At 38.8% G+C, this 27613-nt stretch overlaps 1 protein-coding gene across 8 annotated transcripts in view; it reads left to right on the top strand.

Annotated features, from left to right (window-relative positions):
- Positions 1-27613, top strand: part of AHI1 (Abelson helper integration site 1) — a 247157-nt gene that overhangs the window by 137929 nt on the left and 81615 nt on the right. For 5 of the 8 annotated variants that reach the window (XR_013830781.1, XR_013830782.1, XR_013830783.1 and 2 more), the window contains exons 23-24: positions 14538-14700; positions 18322-18422. Coding sequence is in view for 2 of the 8 variants with exons in the window: in XM_079939317.1 (XP_079795443.1) it covers positions 14538-14700; positions 18322-18422 (264 nt within the window). In the remaining 6 variants the exon portion in view is untranslated. The remainder of the gene's footprint in view (positions 1-14537; positions 14701-18321; positions 18423-27613) is intronic. The other 3 variants (XR_013830784.1, XR_013830785.1, XR_013830786.1) reach the window with 1 other exon arrangement.

Raw genomic sequence — 27613 nt, 5'->3', positions numbered from 1 at the left:
TTTGCCTTATGTATCTTGAGGCTTTTTAGGTGCATATATATTCATACTTATTTATAGCTTCCTGATTGATTGACCCTTTTATCATTTAAAATGTCCTTCTTTATCTTTACTGACAGTTTTTGTCTTTAATTATATTTTACCTGGTATCAGAATAGCCTCTCCAGCTCTCTTTTGGTTTCTGTTTATATGGCATATCTTTTTCATCCTTTTCAACTTTATTGTGTCTTTAATCTAAAATGTTCCTCTTGTAGACAGCAGATGGTTTGATCATGTCTTTTTCCCATTCTGATGATCTCTGCTTTCCATTTGGAGTGCTTAATCAATTTACATTTAATTTAATTACTGATAAGATAGAATTAAGTCTACAGTTTGGTTTTGTTTTCTTTATGTCTGATGTATTTTTTTGCTGCTTTCCTCTTTCATTACTCACTTTTTTGATTAAAGTAATATTTTTAATATACCAATTTAAATCCCTTTTACTTTTTGTGTATTTACTTGAGTTGTTTTCTTAGTAGTTACCCTGAGAATTACAATTAACATCTTAACTTAAAACAATATAGTTTGGATTAATACCAACTTAATTTTAATAGTATGTAAAAACTTTAATACAGTTATTTTCCCTTCTGCCTCCTTTGTGCTATTATGGTTGTACAAATTACATCTTTTTTTTTTTTTTTTTTGCCATCTTTATTGGAGTATAATTGCTTTACAATGGTGTGTTAGTTTCTGCCTTATAACAAAGTGAATCAGCTATACATATACATGTATCCCCATATCTCCTCCCTCTTGCGTCTCCCTCCCACCCTCCCTATCCCACCCCTCTAGGTGGTCACAAAGCACCAAGCTGATCTCCTGGTGCTATGCGGCTGCTTCCCACTAGCTATCTATTTTATATTTGGTAGTATACATAAGTCTGTGACACTCTTATTTATACATTGTAAGCCCATCAACACAGTTTTATAATTCTTTACGAAGTTGTCTTTTAATTTACATGAGGAGTTTCCCAAAAAGTACATTTATACTGTCCTTTGTATTTACTTATGTAATTACCTTTATCAGTGCTCTTTATTTCTTTATGTGGATTTGAGTTACTGTTAAGTGCCCTTTTGTTGCAGCCTGAAGGACTCCCATTAGTTTTTCTTGAAGGGCAGGTCTACTAGCAACAAACTCTCTGTTGTCATTTATCTGGGAATGTATTAATTTCTTCTTTTTTACATGGTAGTTTTGCTGGATATTGAATAGTAGGTTGAGTCTTCTTTCCACACTTATTGTTGAAAGCATCATCTTACTAACTTCTGAACTCCAAGGTTTCTGATGAGAAATTTATTGTTAATCTTATTGAGAATCCTTCTATGTGATGAGTTGTTTTTCTCTTGCTGCTTTCAAGATTCTCGGGCTTCAGTAGTTTGGCTATGATATGTCTAGGTGTGGATCTTTCTGAGTTTATTCTACTTGGTATTTGTTTAGGCTCTTGGATGTGCAGATTAATATTTTTGATCAAATTTGGGAAGTTTGGGTCATTATTTCTTCAACTATTCTTTCTCCCCTTCTTCTGTTTTTTCTCTTTTTGGGTCTCCCATTATTCATATTTTGGTACACTTGATGGCAGCCCATAGGTGTCTGAGGCTCTGTCATTCTTCTTCATTCTTGTTTCTTTTTGTTCCTCAGACTAATCAGTGAAAAAGTTCACTGATTCTTTCCTCTGCCAGTTCAAATCTACTGTTGAGCCCCTCTAGTGAATATTGTACTTTTCAACTCTAGAATTTCTGTTTGTTTTTTAATTCTTTTTTTTTATTGATGTTTTCAATTTGCTGAGATAGCATTCTCATTTTCTCTTAATTCTTTTTTAAAATTTTTGTTGGACTATAGTTGATTTACAATGTTTTGTTAGTTTCTGCTGTACAGCAAAGTGAATCAGTTATACATATACATATATCCAGTCTCTTAATTCTTTAGACATGGTTTCCCTTAGGTCCTTGAATATATATATATATATATATATATATATATATATATATATATATATATATACACACACACACACATATATACCAATTTAAAGTTTTTGTCTAGTAATTCCAACATCTGGACTTTCTCAGGGACAATTTCTATTGACCTCTTTGACTCCTATTAGGGTTATACTTTACTCTTTCTTTACATGTCTTGTAACTGGACACTTGAGATAATATAATGTGGCAAACTTAAAAATCAGATTTTCTACCCCCACTTCCCTATGATTTGTCATTTTTGTTATTATTACTTTTACTATTTGTTTAATTAGGGACTTTCCTGGAGTAATTCTTTAAAGACTGTACTTTTTGTGTTGTACAACCACTAAAGTGTCTGCTTGGTTAGCTTAGTGGTCAGCTAATGATTGTATTAAGATTTCCTTAAATGCCGAGGACCTTTTCCAAAGGGCTGTATTTGTGTGTTAGGACATGTTTTTAGTGCTTCAACATGCAGTTCATAACCCTACCATACTTAGACTTCACTTTCTGCTTGCATCGACTGTCAAGGTCAGCAGAGATGAAAGATTTGAGCCTCTCTGTTCTTTCCTGGGCATACACAGAGTTTTGCACATGCCCATGGCCTTCTAGATTTCCAGGAATCTGTTGATGCTTTTCAGCAAACCCTATAGACAGACATGTTATTTCCCAGTTTTCCTTTTAATTTTTTGGTCAGTTCCTTGTCATAACATGTATCACCACCTAAGTTGCCACTGATTTTTTCTGACAAATGCTCGAGGGATATGGCTGTTCAAACAGCTGACTCTGAGTCACATCAAATAAAGACAAGCCCTGAGAATGGAGCTTTTCAGGGCCTGCCACCTAGGTCATATAGTGGCACTTCTCTGGAGGTGGGGATTTATAGGCACTCTGAACCTGTTCTGCCTTCCCCAGTGACTGCTAACCTGATAGTTTTCACAGTTAACCATGGTTGTCAGTCTGTTTTTAAAGCTACCATGGGGCTGGCAAGAGAGTAATGGGAATAGGGCAGGTTAAAATTCCACAAAACTTGATGTTTTTTACTAAGATCCAACTGTTTTTCTTGAATACATGCTCTTTGGATTATTGCAGTCCTTTGGCTAATTTTTCAAGTTCTTAAAAGTTGATTTTGACAGTTTTGCCAGTTTTCTTGATTTTATGGAAGAGCTAATTTTCATTACTCGGCCATTCCAGAAGTGCTTCCCCTCTACTCATTTGTTCTTAAGGTCAGTGTTTTCTGGTTGCTTCTTTAAAATTCTATTTGCTGATTTCTCTTTTGCCATTTGAAATACTGTTTGGTAGGTTTTAGAGCCCCTTACTTGACCATCTACATCTCTGTATGTATCATAATTATATTTATATACTAAAATAGAGACCTTTTCCATCAAGCTTCTTCATTATCCTTCTATTATATTCTTATCTTCTTCCTCACTAAACCAAATACTCACATGTGTGCACATGAGCTTTTCCCAGAATATTTGGATTGATATTAGAATTAGACAAGCCTCAGTGTTTTAAATAAGATGAGCAGTTAATTATTGATGTCTTACTATCAGCAGCCTAAAAAACTTTTCCCTTTCCATTTAAATTTATTACTCAAGATTCTTTCACAAAGCGTTTCCAAATTAACAATGCCTAGTCATTTCAGTATAAGTGTAAATATAAACTATAGTGATCAGATGGACACACCTGTTAGTATACATACGTCTGCCGTCACTTTGGCCTTATTTCAGTTTACCATATAACTTCCCAGTTTGATGGGCTCAACAAATTGTGACTGAGAAGATAATATGAAGAAAAGTGCTTTGATGATATTCTTCAGGTGCCTTCTCTAATAGAAATACCAAGTCTTAAAGATCCTTCTTTTGGCATAAATCTTAGCGAAAGTTATAAGCAGTGAACCAAGCAGACTTAATGTTTACTTGGTTCCACGAAGGCCTCTAACTTCAAACTTAAATATGTAGGTTTAGTGATTGAGAGCATAGATTTAGGAGAAAAGCAAACCTTCTAACATCTAGAATCTGCCAAACTGTGTGATTTAGACAAGTAATAATTCTTTTAGTTTATAATTAAGGAAACAAAGGCGTGATAAATACTAAATAGGGTGTTTATGAACATATGTGTGAACATGTGTATGTACACAAATGTATACATGTGTGCTATATATGTGTGTGTATATTTGTGTGTATGTACACATATACACATGCATACGTATATAGTGTAAAATGCTTAGCACATGCCTGACACATAACAGGCATTAAATAATTGGTAGATACATATATTTCTAGATACATCTAGAGAGATAAACAGACATATCTATAGCATAGCAGATTATTAAATAATAACAGTAGATATACGTTGCTGAGAAAAAAATAAACTGAGATTTATATACTTGTTTTAGAATGAGTGAATTAAACTTTCAGGATAAGAATTTTTAAGTATATAATATTTGAAATAGTATGTTTTTCTTAACTATGTCTTAAGCAGCTTCAAGTCAAGAACTTTATGCTGCATTTCTTTATATTTTCCATACTATGTACAGTGCTATATATATAGCACACACCTAAGGTATTTATTATATAAATGAGTTACTAGTTAATTCATCTTTTTAGAAATTGTTTATAAATTATAGGAATTCCCTGGCAGTCCAGTGGTTAGGACTCTGCGCTTTCACTGCCAAGGGCACGTGTTCAATCCCTGTTCAGGGAACTAAGATCCCACAAGCTACATGGTGCATCGAGGAAAAAAAAAAAGAAAGAAAAGAAATTATTCATAAATTTAATGAATTCTGTTAATAAATGTCCTTAGGGGTGCTCTTAAGTAGTTCTCAAAAATCTCAAGTACTGTAACTCTTTGCACTTATAGTTAGTGCCCAGGAAATCCTGAAGATGCCATTAAGCATTAAAAAGATTTAATTTCATTCTCAAAAGATTTGTCTCCAGACCTTACGTTATTTTTGCAGTACGCGGGCCTTTCACTGTTGTGGCCTCTCCCGTTGCGGAGCACAGGCTGCGGACGCGCAGGCTCAGCGGCCATGGCTCATGGGCCCAGCCACTCCGCGGCATATGGGATTCTCCCAGACCGGGGCACGAACCCGTGTCCCCTCCATCAGCAGGCGGACTGTCAACCACTGCGCCACCAGGGAAGCCCCAGACCTTACGTTATTTTTAAGTGATAAGTCTGTTATCTCTATTATGTGTATTTAAGCATAGAGAAATGCACCCATACCTCACTCTCAAAGAAAAATGGAAATGTAGCTCATACAAACATTTTTTAGTTCCTGTAGGTGTCTATTCAGTTTTAGAAAAGGCTTTTCCAAACTAGTTTTGCAACAATACAAGTCTATTTGAAGACCCTTGTATAACTTACTTATCTATCTATATGTTTATTTTTTTAAATATATTTATTTATTTATTTTTGGCTGCATTGGGTCTTTGTTGCTGCGCACGGGCTTTCTCTAGTTGCAGCGAGCGGGGGCTACTCTTCATTGCAGTGCGTGGGCTTCTCATTTCAGTGGCTTCTTCTGTTGCAGAGTATGGGCTCTAGGCACGCGGGCTCAGTAGTTGTGGCTCACGGGCTTAGTTGCTCTGTGGCCTGTGGGATCTTCCCGGACCAGGGATCAAACCCATTTCCCCTGTACTGGCAGGCGGATTCTTAACCACTGCACCACCAGGGAAGTCCCTATATGTTTATTTTTAAATTTTTTATCGTTTATATATTCATGTGTTTATATCCTTAACAAACTTGAATCAATAATTTTTATTTTAGTATTTATAAATTTGTATGTTTATGTATTTTTTTAAAAATTTGTACTAACTCGCATAACAATATGGCAACGGAAAGGACCTGGCCAGGAAAGTAGCATCTAAGGAAAATAGAAACAAGTTATAAATGCAACAGGGTAAAAAAAAGAATATTCCATTTATCATAAGGGATATATTTCTGTATATAATCTCTATAAACCACTGCTTTGAACTGTGAAGTATAAAATTTATAATTACTAAAACTGTGTATAAACTGAATAATATGTTGTTTGCAATTACTTGAATTTATTTTTGTTTAAAACTATCTTCAACTGATTCTTTTTTTACTGATTTTATATTTACTCATAGCTCATGGTTTGCTAAGAGAATTTAAAGAAATTTATTATACTTTTCTGAAGTAATTCATAAATTATTATTTTAATATTCAATATCAGCATGCACCCTAGTACTCTTTATTGGCAACTGAAAAGTAGAGAAACAGCAGAGTAACTTGTACAAATACTAAAGGTATCCCGTTTTTAAAAAGGGCCACCAGACCAAAAACAATGAAACATAAAACGGAATATCCCAAGGACAGGAACTGTGTTCACTTCTGTCTCCTCAGCCTATAAGAGTACCTCAGACACAATATGTATCTAATAATTATTGCTAGATAAACAGATTTAATCTTTCAATTTTTGCTTGTTTTTCTATTTTAAAAATTTTGCTAATCCTTAAGAGATGGTAGGGGAACCTAAGAAATGTTTACTATAACTCCTAGTTGCGGTTTGAGCATGAGCTTGTTGAAAAAAATGATGAAGTAGATGTTATATTACTCAAATCTGGACCTAGTCAGCATTTCAGTGCTACGAGGGAAACTAAGAAACATAAGTAAAATAGGAAAGGAGGAACAGGTTTACGTTTTTAAGTTTTGCCTGTTAACAATTTGTTATAAGATTTGGTTTTATATTTTAAATTATGTTTCTTAACCATTCAGTCACATACTTGATATGTGCAGAAAATAAATGTACATGTTTTATAAAGTAGGTCATCGAAATAAAGTTAATTAAACCTTAAGGTACATCAGAATCACCTGTAGCCTTGTTAAAACAGATTACTGGGTCCATCCCCAGAATATTTCAGTTGGTCTGGAATGGGGCCCAAGAATTTGCATTTCTAACCAGTCTCCAGGTAATGTTGCCACTGCTAATCTAGAGACCACACTTTGAGCACCCATGTCTAAACCAATGATTCATAATTCTCCTTTTGCTATCCCTCCCAAGAAAAATAATTAAAGTACACTGTCATCTTTCTTCAGTAACAAAAAACAGAACAAAAATCTGTAGTCCAGTCTATAAAGGTCTTCATCATTCTCTTGATATTTTTTGTTTTTTTAGGAAATAACCAACACACAGATACATTTTAGAGCCTTTTTCAATGAAGCACTAATGATTCACTGTAACAAAGTATGTGAATTGTGATTTCCAGTAAGAAGAGGTTTAATTAATACCAGTCATCATATAAAATGAGTAGCTTCATTTGTGAAGTCCAAAAGTTCAATCATTTCTATTCATCAAAGAAGAAAGAAGTATTTCCAACCAGTAAATTCCAAAGAAATGCTTTATCACTGTTCTTCTTTAATTATGACTAAGAGGCTTTTCCTGTATAGTACTGCAGCAAACAAACAAGCTTTTCTAATTCATGTATGATCACAAATAATCAGGCACACTGTTATCCAACAAATTAATATTTTGAATTTACATTAATATTTGTGAATGCCATTCTTTTGGAATAGTTACTTGAATACCTGATATGATAGAATTTTTAAGCTGGAAGGGATACCACCTAGCATCTGGTCCAAACCCCTTAGTTTACAGACATCCAGCTTGAGTGTTTTAAGATATGTTTTAGCCTTGGAGGCCCAGGCAGGACTGGAAACTCACTGTCTTGATTCCTCGTTTCGTGTTTTTTTCCATTACCCTTAGTAGTTACTTTACCAGAAGGTATTTGGAATTAAATATTTTCAAATATTTGTTTGATGAAGTGTTTAAGGTTCATATATACTAGCATTATGTAGCAGGATAGAACAGATAGTTTGTCTGGTACAGAGACAATAAACTTTGTGCAATTATTTACTTTATCTCTGTTTTCTTAATCTATTATTATCCAGATAAGATCAGTTAAAAATAACAGGACCTTAGTTTTTTTTTATGAATATCTGTAGAGTTGTCTTTCTTAGTGTTCATGGAAATAATTATAAGAGACTGTATATATTTCTACCACATGGTGCTAGAAGTAGGGTTATATGTTTTTCCATTCTTCTTATGGAATAAAATATAGTCCCAGTGTCACTATTAGTAAAGGAGTCATTTGAATGTTTAGTAATGTACTTCTGTACAATTTAGAATTTGTTGTTAAATTTGATTTTCTACTACCTTTTTTATCTGCTCTTTTTTTCTATTTTAGTAATAAAGACCCAACATTGCTCGACATAATTGAGAAATGAGACTTTCCTAAAGCTTATTTTATTTCACTTGTTAAATATTACTGGGGGACAGCAAGCAGGCACAGCCAGGGAAGGGACTGGTGGAAGTGGGGAGACCATGCCCAGCATAGCTCATGGGCCAGTGCAGTGATGCTCAGGTACATGGTGGTTGGCGACTGGGAGGCGGGCAAGATGTGCCTACCCATGAATTATGCCAGCGACGCCTTCCTGGAGGATTACATGCCTGCCATCTTCAACTGCTACGCAGCCAGTGTCACCTTAGGGGACAGTTAGTACCTCCTGGTTCTCTGTGACATGGCCAAACAGAAAGACTAAGAGCAGACAAGAACGCTGTGATCATCTGAGGCTTTTATCTTATCCGATGACTGATGTCCTCCCTGTATGCTCCTCTGTGGTAAATGTAGCCTCGTTTCAAAATGTGAAAGAGGAGTGGGTAACAGAACTTAAAGAATACACACTAAATATACCTGTTGTATTAATAGGAACTCAGATCTCCGAGGTGACCCCAAAACTATAGCAAGACTGAAAGATATGAAAGAAGAACCTGTGTCTGGAACAAGGGTGGAAACTAGCAAAAGAAATGAGAGCAAGGACTTCCCTGGTGGCGCAGTGGTTAAGAATCTGCCTGCCAATGCAGGAGACACGGGTTCAAGCCCTGGTCCGGGAAGACCCCACATGCCTCAGAGCAACTAAGCCCAAGCACCACAACTACTGGGCCTGCGCTCTACAGCCCGCAAGCCACAACTACTGAGGTCACGTGCCACAACTACTGAAATCCACACGCCTAGAGCCCATGCTCCACAGCAAGAGAAGCCACCGCAATGAGAAGCCTGCACACCACAACAAAGAGTAGCCCCCACTCACCACAACTAGAGAAAACCTGCGCACAGCAACGAAGACCCAATGCAGCCCAAAATAAATAAATAAATTTATTTTTTAAAAAAAATTTAAAAAAAAAAGAAATGGGAGCATGCTGCTATGTGGAATGTTCACCTTTAGTCCATCAGGGATTGAAGTGTTTGGTGAGGCTATCACAGCCATTTTAACTCCAAAGAAACACACAGTTAAAAAAAAAATAGGATCAAGATGTATAAACTGTTGTTTGATTACATGAGAAGCATCTCCAGTGGCCAAGAAAACGGTCCATTTCTCTCAGAAAGCATATGAAATGCTACAGCTGTACCCAGACCTCTTACAAATAATGAATCAGTTTAAAACTTGAAAGAGATTTTTTTAAAAACCCTGCCATCAGAATTCTATAAAATTCATTAAGGATGTTTCTCCAAGGTCGAAAAAGCAGCAAATGCATCTGAAGCCACAATCTATTCTAAATAACTTTATTTCAACTAGAAAGTACAATCTCTCTGGGCTTTCATAGTTTAAAAAGCTACAACCACACCATGTTGTTAACTATGTGAAAAACAGTGCTGTCAATATAACTGCCTGGCTTAGACCATCCATACTTCTGCATAGTCCTTATGGAATCTGCACGAAGAAGCATCTTCTCCCTTTGCTCCAATGAATTGTTCTTGTATGTAAGTTGCTTTCTCTTTTAGTATATCCAGAGTGTTGAAACAACAAGGCCAACCACGTAGCCAAAGGTCCCTCCAAGCCTACAAGAGATGGGCCATCCCTGAGGGGAACATGTATAAGATCAAAAAAGAACAAAAGTTTTATTACACTTGAGCCAGAAGTTAAGTGTAACCTAAATATTTCTATATTAAAGCTTGATGTGCTTTTTCTTTAAGAATACCAGATGTGTAATAAATCATAATTGCATTTATTATGAAAACTGAAAATGTATACATTTTAGTTAATGTGCATTAAATACCTGTAACAAGAGTTCTGACAAAAAATAAAATAATTACTAAGACATTTCTTTTTGTTTCACCTCATATTAATTGGTAATAATCCTGCCAGTAACCATAAGAAGTACCCTTAATAACTCGTTGGCTGAGTACTGATCTGCACCTACATGGGGTTAAACTCCATAAGGAAAGAACTATCAGAGATTAGTAGCCTACACAACAGAATGGGAATAATTCACAGTCCTGCCAGCCAGAATGGAAAAACCTCCTAATAATGTGGGGCATCAGGGGGAATTCTCAGGAGAATCATATCTTAGTAGTGGAGTTTATTGAGTCCTAAAGTCTTCCTGCATCTGCTCTAACACAACTTAAAAGCAAACCTGGAAGGGGTCAAAGTGATCTCAAGTAACTACATGCCAGAAAAACCTCCAATACTCTTTAAAGGAATAGAAAGAATCTAGTACTCACGAAAGTAAACGTCATATGTATTAGTTTTCTGGGGCTGTCATATCAAATTACCACAAACATGGTGTGGCTTAAAACAACGGAAAAGTATTCCTTCACTGTTCTGGAGGGCAGAATTCTGAAATCAAGTTAAGCAAGTAGGAAGCAGAGGGAAGGGGGTGGGATCCAGATGCTTCATTGGCTGCAGGTCGGCGCAAAGAAGTTCCCCAACGATTATGGAGCCAGCAGAAGCCCTGTTGGAGGAGAAAGCGTATGACTTATTCAGCACAGCTTGTTGAATGACTTGGGGTCATCATGAATATTGATTTTTGGATTGCATCACAGATAACATTGCAAGGAACATCTGCTGCTGCTGAGCTGTACAGTGGTTAATGTTCCTTAGGTACAGTGGTTTCAAGAACCACTGAGAATTCTAGAGAGACAACTGTAATAATGAAAAATCTCTCAGAAGATAATGCAAAAAGGAATTCTCCTAAATGTCTTATAACAGCCTGGCAGACTCTGCTTAAACCAAGAAATAGTATCTGGCAAGCACTGCTATGAAGACCGAAAACTATGTCAAAAAAAAAAAAAAAAGCTTGCCAGTGGCACTCCCACCGTGAGTGATTGTGCCCAAGCAACTCGGCAAGCTTTGAGAAAAGGAAGGAACTCTGTTTCAAATATGTGGATAGTGGTCAAATGTGACCAAGTGGATTTTGTGGAACATTTTATTTCCCAGACCTATCATTACCAACATGGGCACATGGGCACCTATTTTTAAACTTACGTCTAAAAAGAAAGATTACTGAAAGATTTCATAACCGCCCTGTCAGCTCAAGATCTGGATCATAGTACTGAGGATGTTCTGTCATACCCACGTGCCAGACCACCGTGTGCACAGAAGGGTACATTGTAGAAGATACTTCTCAAGAGAATGGTCAAAACAGATTTTCTGTGACAAAACCTACCAAAATAAGGGGAAAATAGAAATGGTATTAATTCAGCACAAACCTCTGCATGGGACTGTGTCTTCCAGCACTTGGGGAATAAAGCTCCCAATGGAGCTTTACTTTATCCTAAAACAGCGAGATGACAATGAAATCTAACTGGAGACAGGGAAGACGTGACTTATGCAAAATCCACTACCAGAATAAAACAAGCAGAGTTTACTGTGTGTACTGTGATGCTCAGAAGAGAGTAACGGTCTTCCAATGATGAGAACATTTTGATAAAAACACACACTGGAATACCAGCAGGTTCTCATGAGCCGTGTGGATTTTGTCACGTGTCTTCAGTATGATGAGAGAATGGTCACAGCTCCACTGCCGCCAACCTGTGGGCTGTTGGCACGTGAAACACGCTGACTCCTCATTGTGAAGCTGTTTTGTGCCTAAATGTCAGTAATGGTGTGATGGTGACAAAGCAAGACTGCTTTGGGGGGTGTAGTCTCCCTCCTAAGGATCGTAGTTGTGGAGTTTGGTGTCAAGGACATTATTTCTACATCAGGAGATAGCAGCATGAGAGTGTAGAACACAGTACTGTAAGCCAGGAAGGACCTAAGATGGATGCAAATGAGGCATTGCCCATTTGCAATAGCGTAAGAGGCTGGGAACACGTGATTCACCTGACACCATCAGGTTGGGAGGCTGTATTATGTATTGGTCTGACAGGTCTGCTGTAACAAAATACCATAGACCGGGTGACTTAAACAACAGAAGTTTATTTGCTCACAGTTCTGGAGGCTGGAAGTCCAAGATCAAGTATCCGGCCAGGTTGGTTCCTTCTGAGGCCACTCTCCTTGCCATGCAGACAGTCTCCTTCTCGCTGTGTCCTCAAGCGGCCTTTTTCTCTGTGCACGTATGCTCCTGGTATCTCTTCCTCTTTTTATAGGAACACCAGGATGAAGAACAGTGGGAACAAATCCCCACGCAGGTTCTCGGACTGGGTTTCAGGTGTCGGGAAAGGGGCACAATGGGGCCTGCAGGTGACCCAGGGGAGCTAATCTTCTCAGCACAGCCAGCTGCCCAAGTTTTGCTGTCCAAAAATGTGTCTTATCTTTCATGAGTGATTAGGATCTCCTGTCCCTCCTCCCTTCCTCTCTGCTGCTTTCCCATGTTTGATCCTAGGTAAAGATGGCCTATAAATGTATTTCATTTTAAAAAAAAAAATGAAAGAAAAAAACCACGAGTTTAAATCCTGATTCTACCACTTAGTAGTTTACTTTAGACAAGTTACTAGATTTCCCTGTGTATCAAATTTCTCATTTGTAAAATTGAAATAAGAATTTCTGCCCTCACAGGATTGTCACAAAGGTTGAGTAAGATAACTCACATAAGCCACTAGCAAGGGACCCAGAACATGGCAGGCACTCAGCACATTTTTACTGGCTTTCCTGTTCTGTGCTGGTGCCATGCAGGAGAATACAGGAGAAGAGGTTTGGAGAAGGAAGAATGCACGGGAAAAGTTAAAAGTTCCACTTTTACATAAGTGAGTTGGCATCAATATACTGAGAGTTACAAAAGATTTGTAAATTTTAAACAGCGTCCTGCATAGCATGTTGTAAACTAGGGACTGTGCTAAGCAGTGCAATAAGAATTGTATTTTTACCACTTAAATTATCATTACTGCCCTTATATTGTATAGTGACAGCAGTTAATTCCAGATTTATCCATTAAAGTCTTCTGGTTAATGTGTTAATAAAGATTTTAAATTAATTTCAAGGCACCACAAAGAGTTTTGAGAACTGAGAACTGTTATGGCATTCCTTGCTTCCCGTTGCCCATATTCTGAGTCTGAACCTTTCAGCGTGTATGATCTGGTGCCTACTGACTCTTGAAGCCTCAGCTTCTCCCACCTTCTATCTAGACTCTTACCTCTAATGCCAGGCTCCCACCATATTGAACTATTGGGGATTTCTCTTCCCGGGACTCTCACACATGGGGTGCAGTCTGCCTGAGACACACTTTGCATCTCTTCAGCTGGCTATTTCCTGATTATCCTTCATTCACCTGCAAAGCCTAAGCGAGGTACCCCTTCTAGAGATTATCCTGTTTATCACAGTATGTTCAGTCCCTAACACAGTACCAGGTACATTAGGATTTCAGTAAATACTTGTTAAGTGAATAAATCAGTACTCAGCCTAAATGCAGAGGACTGCAATGATAATTTTCCATTGCGTATGTAGTTGTATAACCTGTAAATTTTCAAATTCCATTTACATAGGAAAAAAAGTAGAAGTAGTTTATTCTTTAGTGTATGTATTATGTCCTACTTTATACACTGCATCACGTCTAAAGTGGGTTGAGGTCTGCTTCCTTCTTGTAACTGCTGTAAGGGATTTGTAGATTCCTGTGCAGCCATTCATTTTGAATTTGGTTTTTCAAAAGAAAAAATACATATAGTGACTACTGTAACAAAACAGAGAAAGAGGATTCTCATAGAAGGGTTTTTCCTCTTAAATTTGTATAAGCTTATAAAGGTATTTTTAAAGTATGGGAAGATTTAGATTAGTCATATAAAATACCCCAAAAATGGTATTTGTATAGAAATACATCTCAAAAAGAGACATTAACAATAAACCCAAGTGATCACAATGAAATTATGTAAACTGGTTGTTCCATTGAATTTTTCCTTTTTGTAAAAGTGTCGACGTTCTGGAGAATTTTTTTTTTTTTTTCAGATGCGTCTGCTTAGCACAGGGAATGGGACCAAAGGTGGAATGAAACAATTTTAAGAAAGTGAATGATGTGTGAGCTTTTTTTTATTTGCCTCACAAGTAATTTACTTTAAAAAAAATTAACATCTGCTATTTTGAAGCTAATCTTAGTGTATTGAATGATCTTAACCATTTCTCAATCCCACAGTCTTTTATCTTGCTTCTCCTGCTGTGTTCCCACCACCCCTGATCCCATTAGCAAACCTTGAGACAGCCTCAGACTCACCAAAGTACTGCTTTGGTTTCAGCTGCTCTTCTGCAAGAGGAAGTGAATGTTGGGGGTTTTCTCTGTGGTACAGTTGTGATAAAGCTGTGGTGGTCTTATCTCTCTCTTAGGTAGTGGCCCTTTATGACTACACAGCGAATCGATCAGATGAACTAACCATCCATCGCGGAGACATTATCCGAGTGTTTTTCAAAGATAATGAAGACTGGTGGTATGGCAGCAGAGGAAAGGGACAGGAAGGTTATTTTCCAGCTAATCATGTGGCTAGTGAAAGTAAGTTTTGTGCTCCCTTCCTGGTTTACTAATATGGTATAACTGATAGTCCAAGATTTTATCATTTTCTACGCTTTAACTTGCTGTCTTGTTACTTTTGCATACATTTACCGATGGGTATTGCTCTTCATTCTCACGTTGCAAAAGAATAAAAGGGGAGGGGGGCACTAGTACACTCAAAAGCTATTACATTCTGAGATTGGAATATCTACTTCATGGACTTCCCATCCCAGGGGACCTGCCCGTCTAGCTACCACCCTTCTTCAGCCCCTTTTCCCCGCCACCTGATGCTCACACACTGACGTCACCTCTCCTCTTGCCGCAGAGACTCCTCAGTTGACAGACACCTAAGAACCTCTAGCTCCCAACTCCCATTCTTTTTACCTTGTATCCCCAGGCCTAGCTGGTACCTGCTCAAAGAAAACTGCAATAGATTGTTCCACTCTCAAGTAAATTAAGCCCTCATTTGTGAAAGGTAAAAGAAAGGAGCCCGAGAAGAAATTCTAAATCTGAGTTTCTGAAAGCTGTAGATTTGCTTCCAGGCCTTGAGAGGAGAAAATAGAACTAACACAGAGAGTTTGAAAATAAAAGAGTTCAAAGACTGAAGAAAGGAGAGGAGTATAGCAGTGCTTCTTCAGAAGAACACTTCCCATCAGCCATTAACTTGGTGTGTGGTAGGAAAAGCACGATGCCCAGCGGTCAGGAGAACTGACTGCTAATCCTAGCTTGACAACTAATAGTGATATGCCTCCGTTTCCTCCCATGGAATGAGGGAGCTGAGCTCCATCATCTCTAAGCTTTCTTCCAGAAACACTAAAATCGTATAGTTCCGATTTAAAAATATAGTAGAAGCAGCCTTGAGAGCACGCTACGTTTTGAATGTTTACTGTTAAGTCTTTTGTTTCTGCAAAGTAATTATTATAAGTGGTAGTTGGTTTTCAGGCTAGTCTCTGAAACCCCATTCAACCCGAACTATGGTTGAACAAAAATACGATTGATTTCTAACCTAAGTTCTGAACTTTGAAGGGAAAAGAGATGAAGAAAAGGAGAAAGAATCTCTTCCATGAATCCTGGGTGCTGGGCCAGGCCCAGGTAAAACTATTTCTCTTGGGCCACCTTCCAGGTCTGCACCCGGCCCTTCTCAGGGCTCCCTCCCCAAGAGCTCTAGATCTCACTGCAGCTCCTTCCCCAGCTTATCTGCCACTTTCAGCATACTCCTCCCCTCCAAAGCGCTAATTGTCTTGAAAATTACCCACTTCTTTCTCTCTCATAACAAAATTCTTAATTTCCTCTGTGCCATGGTTTTATTCTCTGAGCAGTAAATGACTAATAGCTCTTAAACTCTATCTGAGGTATAGTTTTATGTTTAAAGGAGGATGCAGACTGGAGAAAAGTTAAGGCAGTGTGGAAGGAGGAAATTTGGGGACAGGTTAATTCCCAGTCATCTCCTGTAAACTCAGCACTTCTCACTTGCAGGTCATCTCAGATATCCGGGCTGCTTCCCTCCCCTCCCAGTGAGGGCTTCTCTCAGGACCAGCAGCTGGAGTTCTGCAGCGGTAGCTTCTGTTTTTAAATCAAGAGCTGCCTGCACAGTCTTAGTCACTCTGGAGTATATCTGTCATTTTAGCTAGCTATTACAATCTGTTGTTTCTTTCAGATACAAGTGGAAACTTGACAGTATAAAAAGATTGTGTATTTCCAGGCAACATGGTGTTATGTGCTAACTTTAGAATCTAGTTAGTTTGCAGAAATTACCTCTTAGGCTTGCAAATATTGAGAGGCTATAGATGTTTGATCCACAGGGGATTAAAGATTCAATAAAATTTGGTTTTCTTCCATAAGAACCAAAGTGGGACTTCTGAAGCATACTGCAGTGACCATGGTTGGTGGCCGAGTACAGAAATCAATTCCATGTCTCAGGCGGTGGCCATCCTTCAGTTGCCGTGACTCCTTATTGTACCCCGGAATAATTGATGGTTTCTTTTGGCATCAGTCACTGCTTGTTGAAAAAGCTTTTGCAAAAGCCAGAAAAAACAAAAATTTTTCAGAAAACCTGAGAATACGATCGAATTCTCAGTTCATCAGGGGTTCTTTTCCTCTCCTTTTTTTTTTTTTCTTTTTTTTTTTTTTTGCGGTACACGGGCCTCTCACTGTTGTGGCCTCTCCCGTTGTGGAGCACAGGCTCTGGACGTGCAGGCTCAGCGGCCATGGCTCACGGGCCCAGCCGCTCCACGGCATGTGGGATCTTCCCAGACCGGGACACGAACCCGTGTCCCCTGCATTGGCAGGCGGACTCTCAACCACTGCACCACCAGGGAAGGCCTTTTCCTCTCCTTTTATCCTACTTTTTACCTGAATTTAACAAAAACTCACCTTCCCAGTTTTAACATTAGAGAAAAAATGACTGTCAGCAGCATATTCCGCTCTGAAAATAGTAGGAGAAATTGTCCTTTATCTGAAGCCAAATATGCAAAGCAAATGATCTAAGGGACTGTGTGTGTGTGTGTGTGTGTGTGTGTGTGTGTGTGTGTGTATGTGTGTGTACATACTATACATACATACATAATCACTATCAACTGTTCAGTTGAAAGCCATGTCCTTTAAGAGAATGACCCAATAGAAGACATTGGTACCCTGTTATCACAAAGGACATTCCCTTTGTATCTTAAGCCACTGGAAAGGAAAACTTGATCAATTTCCTTAATCACATCTAACATTTCCAGTAAGAGATAAACCCAATGATAAAGTCCGCCCACACACAAAGCCCATTAATGTAGCTTATAATTTTAGAATTTTGATCAGGTGTATTTTATCACTTTCTCTCAATTCAGAGTTGCCCAAGTTATTTAACCAGAACAGATTTCCTTTTTAGCCCTTTAAAATTCCCACATAACTTTTTAGATTCAACACCACATGTAAATTAAGTAGATTATACAGATTATAATCTTATAAGAATCTTAGATCCAACACTGAGTGGATCCTGTGTCATGTATAGTCCCAGCCCTGTGCTTACTTGTTTCATACCATCTTCACAAATTATCCTTTATCCACACCTCCGCCTGGCAAAATCCTCCCTATTTTTCAGTCTGACACACCTACCACTTTTTCCATTAAGCATTTGCTATCCCCACATCAGAACTTGTCTTTGTTATTATCTCTCTTCAGAATAATGTCACAGTCAGTTTTATATTACAGTTAATTGTGAACATATCTCTCTCTGACCAGATTGTAAGCTCCTTGAGAGCAAAGACTGTCTTTGGTCATCTTCGTATCTCCTCCAGTGGTACCTAGCTGATGTCCCTGGATATAGCAGGTTCTTGGTAAATGTGGATTAAGGTAAAATAAGCATCTGCATGACCACATACATAGTAAGTGAAAATGACACTTTCTGCATTTCTGAAATCCTGCTGATCAAAAGTTGCCAATCATAAGTTGTGTTCTTTGGATAAGGAATGTGTAAGACTACAAATCGCCTTAACAATAAGTTCTGGGTAGCTTATTGTTACACCAAGGAAGTCTGAATATCGGTGTGTTTAGTTTCCTGTCTGCCCCCCATTGCTGTTTTGCCCCGTGGAACGGTGCTCATCGATTTGATTGCATGAATTCTTTGTTCAATTCCAGCACTGTATCGAGAACAGCCTCCAGAGGTAAAGGAGCGATCCCCTCCTTTAACCCCTAAGGAAAAAGCCAAAATGGAAAAAGCTTTTTCAGCTCCACAAAAGGTAAATGTTTGCAAGACTATGTATTCCACGTACTTTGATTTTCACTCTCTCTGGATGAAATATTACTTTATTTTTCATGTTTACATCCTTCATTGTTTACATTATTATTTCTTCTAATATTGGCATCAACATTTTGAAATATATAAGGCAAATATTATTATAGCCATTTTCCAGATAAGGAAACTGAGGAGGCTCAGAGAAATTAAAATAAACCCCAAGTCACAGCCCAAGTGATGGGACGAGAACCCAAAGTAGAACTTGTGACTTTAAGTGTGACGCTATTTCCACTCTCCACGTTTCTGTAACTGTGATACTGACACTGTCCTCAGCCCCACCTGAGGGGTCCACATTTATGCTAACAATGACTGGGGCTCATAGACTAAAGATGTCATATCTTCCCGGATCATTCCTCTTAACTTGCTAGGAATTTTAAATGCTTTCAGGTTAAAATAAATACGGATCTGTTATTAGCCAGAGAAATGTCATGTTTTTTCACCCTATGCCATCAGCTCCCTCAAGGATATCAGGCAGAATTCTGATGTTGGTAGTGCTTTGATAGAAAAGTTTATAAGCACTGTACCACCATATATATTACCTTATTTAACTTATTTTATTATGTGACATTAGCTCTTGCCTTAGACTGAATAACTTCAGTTCTTTTTGACTCCATGAACTAGCAGGCATATATATATATATATATATATATATTTTTTTTTTTTTAACAAATACCATGTCGTGATAGAGTTTTTTGACAGTTGAACCTGTCATGTATCATCCTGCCATTCATTCTATATTTGTTGAGTGCTCACTTCCATGCTAAGCACACTATTAGTCCTCACTGAAAAAAGACTGAGTAGTCAATGCACCTGGCCTTGAGTAGCCTACAGGCTGGTAGGTGAGACTCCTACAAGCAGGTGATTCCAGCACACTATGGTAGGAGCTGTCATGAAGATCTGTGCATGATGCTTTGGACACACACAGGAAGAAACACTCTAAATCTTCTCCGGGGAGTCCAGGAAGTTCCCAGAGGAGGTCAGGCTTGAGCTGAGGCTTATAGGATGAAAAAGTATGTGTTAGGTAGATGATCATAGGAAAAAACATTCTAGCAAAGGGAATAAGTTGAGTAAGGTGTGGTATAGTATGGTTGTGTTTGGTGAGCATGGGGTCTGATGGAAAGAAGGATAAGAGAAATACAGGAGCCAGGCCTAGTGTGCTCTGCTCAGATGCTTAGACTGTAGCCCTCAGAGAGAGGGGATTCCCGGAGAAGGTCGCCCGGGGAGTAACATGTACAGATTTACAGGATGAAAATGCCATTCTAGTGGTAGCACGGTGGTTGAGTTAGAGGTAGCTGAGACCTGGGGCAGGGAAATTGGTTATGAGTCCATTGAAATAAAATACAAAAGCCTGAACTAGTGCAGATGTGGAGGGTTGTGGTCATAAGGTAAAACTGACAGGATTTTGTGATTGAGTGGATGCGGTTAGTGAAGTTGGAATCTAGGCGTGTGCTAAGGGCCCTGACTTTATTATACAACTGCATGGATACGGTACCACAGAAATAATAAAAGAGCAAGGAAGATTTGGGGAGATAGAGACAGGGAATGGTGGGAGTAGGATGTGATGAGTTGTTTTAGATATCCTGATTTGTTAGTGGTGTCTGTAGGGCTCCCAGGTAGAAATATTCACTAGGAGGCCAGAAATTCAGGATTGGAATTTCAGAGAACATAGGGCTTCAGAATACAGTGGGAGAAGTTAATGTATCCATTGTATTATATCAGGAAAGTTGAAGCTTGTAATGAAGGAGAGAGCACAGGAGAAAGAGTTCTGAGAGGAGGCGGCCAAGGACAGAATCCCAGTGGAACACTTACTGGTATTCAATATCTAAGGGACAGTCAGGTGAAGGGAAGAAGATTAAGAAAGAGTAATCAGGGCTTCCCTGGTGGCGCAGTGGTTGGGAGTCCTCCTGCTGATGCAGGGGACACGGGTTCATGCCCCGGTCCGGGAGGATCCCACATGCCGCGGAGCAGCTGGTCCCGTGAGCCATGGCCGCTGAGCCTGCGCGTCTGGAGCCTGTGCTCCGCAACGGGAGAGGCCACAACAGTGAGAGGCCCGCGTACCGCAAAAAAAAAAAAAAAAAAGAGTAATCAAAGGGGAAGGAAAGAAGTGGCCTGGAAGCCAGGGGAAAATAGAGGTTCCAGGAGGGTACAGACAGGAGTGTCAGAAACAGGCAGTTAGGGTCTCAGCATGTGTCATGGATTCATACTAGTAGGAGGATCGAAGAGTAGAATGGGCCTCAGCAAGTGAACTCGTGGAAGTCATTCCCAGAGCCTCTTCACTTGAAGGAAGGAAGAAAAAAAAAAAAAAAAAAAAGTCAAGCAGTGGCTGGAGGGAGACCTGGTTCCAGGAATGACTTTTTAAATATTGGAATGACATAAAATGATACCCTAAGGAGTCAAAGCCAGTAGGACAGGTTCAGGTTGAAGGTAGATAAAGAAAGCACACATGGATCTTAGAGGAAGCAGGAGGTTTTCATTGGGAGGACAGGTTGATAGATTAGTCTTGGCCTAGAGCAGTGGTTCTCCACTGAGGGTGATTTTGTCGCGAGGAGACATTTGACAATGCCTGGAGAAATCAGATATCTGCAAGGAGAGGGGTACTACTGGCATCTAATGGGTAGAGGTCACAGATGTTGCTAAACATCCTGGAATGCCCAGGACAGCCCCCTCAGCGAAGGATTAGATTGTCTGGCTGTGCTGAGCATAGAGCATCAGCCCCCCCGCCGAGACAGGTAAATGTGGAAGAGGATGCAGGTAAGTTGATAGCGTGGAAGTCTCGAAATTGAGGATATCTTCATGTTCTCCAAAACTGAAAGGAAGGTCCACTTCAAATGTGATAGGAGTGAGATAGGAAGAAGAGTAGTGACTGTTAGAATACCTGTAAGGACAGCAGGAGCAGGGGCTCATGCGGGACATATAAGGAGATTCCTGAGTAGTTCTGGGAGCTGCTATTTGGATGCCATAAAAATCCAGGTGACGTCATTCTGGATTGAATGTGCAGTTGGGTTTTTTCTCAGTAGCGCTTAGCATCTAGGGCCTAGCAGTGGAGAAGGCAGATTTAGTCGGATGCATAACTGGAGCTGTTGGGGGGTGGTGATGGGGAAGAAGAGGATAAGAGGCTCAGTAACACTGGTCAGACAAGTCACTGGAGTGACACACCATGGAGGGTCACCCGGACCAGAAAGGACGTGCAGTCGGGAGAAGACCAGCAGACTTAGAAAGCAGGGTTCTCTGCAAGCTTGCAGCAAGCCACCCACGCCCAAGTGGCAGCAGGAAAGTGTCAAACGAGAAAGCAGTTAACAGACTGGAGCTACGGCCTGTAAAGCCAGATAAAGCTAGACGGGCTTGAGCTCCTTAAGTCATACCATTAACTTAAACCTAATTTTTTGGAGAACAGGAGCCATGGTTACCTTCCCATCTATGGAGAAGATACCGATGTACTATGCAGAGCAAGAAGGCAGGAACTCATTAAAGGACTTTGTAAGCCAACTTTTCACGACAGTGTGAACTGCTGCAATGGGGGCTCGCCTGTAATTCCAGGTTTTTCTCCCACTAGCTGAAAATAAAGTGGTTTATTTGCTTGGTTCCAAAAAAAGAAAAAATTCTGTAAAGCCAGAAATTCTTTCACTTATTTAATATTATGTATCAGATGTCAAGCAACCCAAAGTTATGGTAAATCCACAGAGTTGTGTATAAGAGCTGGAGTGAAATCAAAGGACGTGTTATTAGAATTGAGCTGGTCAAGGAATTAGGACCCAGACTATCGGGCAGGTTGTTCTCTTGGACATTAAAATTCGAGGATGGTTGCAAGAGTTGGGATGAAGAGGACACAGGTGAACCTGGAGCTGAAGTTCTTAATTCTTGTGTTAGAGCAGATGTGCCAACCTTGGCTTCACATTGAAGTCACATGAGAAATTTTTTAAAATAAATAAATAAATGTCTGTCTCCACACCCACAAATTGATTTAAGTGGGTTGGAATGGGACCTTGGCATGGGTAGATTGCAAAAGCTTTCCAGGTGATTGTAATGTACAGCCAGCATTGAGAAGCATTGTGTTAGAGTGACCACAAGGTCCAAAGGTAACAGCTGCAAAGATAAATAGAGGGTGTTATAGCCAATGTCAAGGCACCCAAGGAGGAGCGCTCTTAAAGTATAATAGCCTAAAATCAGCAGCAAAGAGCTAAGAGGAGGCCAGTATTAATTCCAGCCCCCATGGTTCACGGTTGGGTTCTGTGTGAATGAACAGCTTATGCTGCAAAGAACTGAAACAAAAACAATTCTTGGTAAAACTCCAGTTTCAAATCCAGCAAGGATTTATGGTGATGGTTGCCTATAACAGTATGGGACTACAAGGGATACAGTTGAAAGGACTGGCATGAAATGTGGCTGTGAGCAAATGTTGCATGTATATTAGTATCCATTGTTTGGAATTCACCAGATTTAAGAATTTAGGAAGATGCTAATATAAATTTAACCTAAAGACATATAATGCAATGAAAGCATTTATAACATCGGCATAGAGTCGTTGTGACAGCTAACAAGACTTGTAGTCTATGTCAGGAACTGTGTGAGATGCTAGGAAAGACACAACCTTTACTTGTAGTGGCTTACTGGCTTACTGGTATTCCCAACTCTGCATCATGCTGACCTTTGAAATTAGGGTTACCTACCCCCCACCTTTGTATATTCCTGTCCAACAGCCTCGAGCTCATTCTGCCTCAGCCAGAGGAGATATAAGGAACTCTGTCAGTGTCTTTCTGGCTGCCTCTTCCTGACATGCCTGTGTTCCTGTGGATGGAAACCTCTTACCTGCTTCTAAGACTCCCCAGTTCTCACTGCCTGTGCCACGCTCTACTTAGCAGAACTCACTGCATCATAGTCTTAGTTTAGACTGTAATCGATTTTTTAATTCTCTGTGCCTTTTCTTCTCACAGACTGATCTCCATGCTTGAAATAGACCTTTATATTCATATTCCAACAGACAATTCTTCAGATATCCAACTTGACCCTTGAGGTCTGCTTCAGGCTATCCCACTGCTTCCCAAATCCTAATTCTAATAGATCTCAAAGAACTTGTAGATATGCAAGTAAAACATTTAAAAACATAAAATAGGTAAAGCAAGGAAGTTGCAGAGGATAAGAATACATTTAGGGAAGGAAGTAGAAAAGTTCTCATGGAGAAGATGGAGCTCGAATAAGGCTTTAAGTTTTAAGATGCAAGAATTTCTTTTGTTGAAGAACATGATTTGATCTGCTTTATCTGAATCCATGTGTTAAAGTAGAATCTTACATATATGTATTTAACTTTACATGTGGAATGTACCACATGTATAGTTAGACAGTATTTTGCTTCCCTGTGGGAGAAAGTGTAAAGAATGACCTACACGTACGTAAGAAGTCCCTGGGAAACGTTAATGTCATCCCAGGTAACCAAAATGCCTTGGGTACACTCTGAGTCATGACACAAACAGCCAGCCCTTGAGAAATGTGTAACTGGGCTTCCTTAGCACCTGGCATAGTTGTATTTCTTCAGTTTAGTTTCTTTATCAGAATATGTTATGGTTTGATTTTTATCAAGATCCTGCCTTATAAACCTACCACAAATTCTATCAGATGTTTAATTTCATGTGCAAGTTTTATTTTTATTATCATATATAAGGGTTTGGTTTTTTTTTTAAAAAAAAGAAGGGCATGAAAAGTGATCTGTGATAAGTGACTAGAATTGGGGCGTGGGAGGGGTGGGTCCTAAGTTCGTAGAATTATAGAATTGATGACATGGAAGGAACCTTAGAGATCAACCCTGGTGATTCTAGTCAACTCCTTCACTTTGTAGATGAGGAAATCAGGGTAGATCCAGGAAGGTTATAAGGGGTTTGTTCAGAATGACCCTCCTGGTTGGAGCTCGGCCTCCATGCTCTCAGGCTGGTGCCCGTTTTCCTCTACCACCTAGTCAGCAACACAGGTAGACAGCTGTTACCTGCACAGCCAGCCACGTTTTGCTTTTTTACCTCCCTGTTTTATGTTTGTTTCATTGTACCCTTTCTTCATGTGGAGGTCTTTAGAATTGTATTGTCTATACTTCTTAAGGAAAAAAGGAAAGAAACCTCCTCAGTAGTTTTTTTTTTTCTTTTTTAAGTTATTTCTATTCAAACTATAGAATAAGAAGTAAAATTATACCTTTTGGTAGCTGCTGAATCTCCTAAGTCCTTCCAAGTGGAACACACCTGTCTGTCGCTAAATGTACCAGGTACCTTCTAACATTTCGTCTGGGTCATTGAAGTGTTAGCGGGTGATGGCAGCATTTGACTTCTCCACTGCAAGAGGAGGGGACGGGCCTTGTTCGTTACTCTCCACAATTGGCTAGAGAATCCCCAGACAAATTAACCTGTACCACAGGGGTATAGGAGAACGTTTTCCTCAAGTTCATTCCAGAACATTTTTATCACAGTGTGCTGTAAATTTGCATCTCTTAAAAGGAAGAAAATTGCTGCTATCAGGGAGGAAAGAAACTCAGAAGGTTTGGGAAAAAAGAAGTGCTGACAGTCTTAGTTTATTTGTGTTTGTATCATGGACCATTTCTTTTTTAGGCTCTTTATTTTTGATAGCCTAAGCATTAATCTGTAGCATTCATTTATTTGGGGAGGAAAATTGTCATTAAAGTTCCTTGTATAAAAATTTTAATTAATTTGAGGATTTACACTATAAAAGTAATATACTTTTTTTTTCCTTCATTGGAGTATAATTGCTTTACAACGGTGTGTTAGTTTCTGCTTTGTAACAAAGTGAATCAGCTATACATTTACATATATCCCCATATCTCCTCCCTATCCCACCCCTCTAGGTGGTCACAGAGCACCGAGCTGATCTCCCTGTGCTATGCAGCTGCTTCCCACTAGCTATCTGTTTTACATTTGGTAGTGTATATATGTCCATGCCACTCTCTCACTTCGTCCCAGCTTACCCTTCCCCCTCCCCGTGTCCTCAAGTCCATTCTCTACATCTGCGTCTTTATTCCTGTCCTGCCCCTAGGTTCTTCAGAACCATTTTTTTTTTTTTTTTAGATTCCATATATATGGGTTAGCATACAGTATTTGTTTTTCTCTTTCTGACTTACTTCACTCTGTATGACAGTCTCTAGGTCCATCCACCTCACTACAAATCACTCAATTTCATTTCTTTTTATGGCTGAGTAATATTCCATTGTATGTATGTGCCACATCTTCTTTATCCATTCATCTGTCAATGGACACTTAGGTTGCTTCCATGTCCTGGCTATTGTAAATAGAGCTGCAGTGAACATTGTGGTACATGACTCTTTTTGAATTTTGGTTTTCTCAGGGTATATGCCCAGGAGTGGGATTGCTGGGTCATATGGTACTTCTATTTTTAGTTTTTAAGGAACCTCCATACTGTTCTGCATAGTGGCTGTATCAATTTACATTCCCACCAACACTGCAAGAGGGTTCCCTTCCCTCCACACCCTCTCCAGCATTTAGTGTTTGTAGATTTTTTGATGATGGCCATTCTGATTGGTGTGAGGTGATACCTCATTGTAGTTTTGATTTGCACTTCTCTAATGATTAGTGATGTTGAGCATCCTTTCATGTGTTTGTTGGCAATCTGTATATCTTCTTTGGAGAGATGTCTATTTAGGTCTTCTGCCTATTTTTGGATTGGGTTGTTTGTGTTTTTGATATTGAGCTGCATGAGCTACTTGTAAATTTTGAAGATTAATCCTTTGTCACTGGCTTCATTTGCAAGTATTTTCTCCCATTCTGAGGGTTGTCTTTTCTTCTTGTTTATGGTGTCCTTTGCTGTGCAAAAGCTTTTAAGTTTCATTAGGTCCCATTTGTTTATTTTTATTTCCATTTCTCTCGGTAAAAGTAATATACTTTTATATTACTTTTATATATTATACTTTTTTATATTTTATATACTTTTATATTACTTTTATATATTTTAAAACTCATAGTTTTAAAAATCCAAACAATAAAGAATAGTGTAAATGAAAAATAAAACTCCTCTGTCCTGCTACTAATCATGTTTACTCTGTTTCTTGCATATCCTGTTAAAAATGTTCTCTGCATATGTATACATACATGTCTATTCATGTCTGTTCTTTGTTTTGATGAAACTGTGATCATACTTAATATTTTTATTTCGCCAATATATCTTGGACATCTTTTTTTAATCTCTTGAAGTATAGTTGACACACAATATTAGTTTCAGGTGTGCAACATAGTGATTCAGCATTTAATAAATACATTATGATCACCACAGTAAATCTAGTAGCCATCTGTCACTATACAAAATTATTACAGTGTTATTGACTGTATTTCTTATGCTGTATATCACATCCCTGTAACTTATTTATTTCATAACTGGAAGTTTGTACCTCTTAATCCCCTTCACCTATTTCACCCAATCCCTCATTCCCCTCCCCACTGGCAATCACCAGTTTGTTCTCTGTATCTATGAATCTGTTTTTGGTTCGTTTTGTTTGTTCATTTGTTTTTTAGATTCCACATGTAAGTGAAATCATAGGATATTTCTCTTTCTCTGTCTGACTTATTTCACTTAGCATAATACCTTCTAGAACCATCCATGTTTTCACAAATGGCAACATTTTCTTTTTATGGCTGGGTAATAGTCCATTGTATATATACCACATCATCTTTAACCATTCATCTATCAATGGACACTTAGCTTACTTCATATCTTAGCTATTGTAAATAATGCTGCAGTGAACATAGGGGTGCATACGTCTTTTTGAATTTGTGTTTTCTTCAGGTAAATACCCAAAAGTGGAATTGCTGCATTATATGGTAGTTCTATTTTTAAAACCTCCATACTGGTTTTCCACAGTGGCTGTACAAATTTACATTCCCACCAACAGTGCATAAAGGTTCCCTTTTCTCCACATCCTTGCCAACGCTTGTTATTTTTGGTCTTTTTGAGGATAGCCATTCTGACAGGTGTGAGGTGATATCTCATTATGATTTTGATTTGCATTTTCCTGATGATCACTGATGTTGAGTATCATTTCATGTACCTGTTGGCCATCCGTATGTTTTCTTTGGAAATGTGTCTGTTCAGATCCTCTGCCCATTTTTCAGTTGGATTGTTTGTTAGATATTA

Source organism: Stenella coeruleoalba (genome assembly GCF_951394435.1).
Source record: "Stenella coeruleoalba genome assembly, chromosome: 12".
In the NCBI taxonomy this organism is placed as follows: Eukaryota; Metazoa; Chordata; class Mammalia; order Artiodactyla; family Delphinidae; genus Stenella; species Stenella coeruleoalba.
The sequence above is the reverse complement of the archived record's forward strand: the minus strand, read 5'-3'. Positions and strand labels throughout refer to the sequence as shown.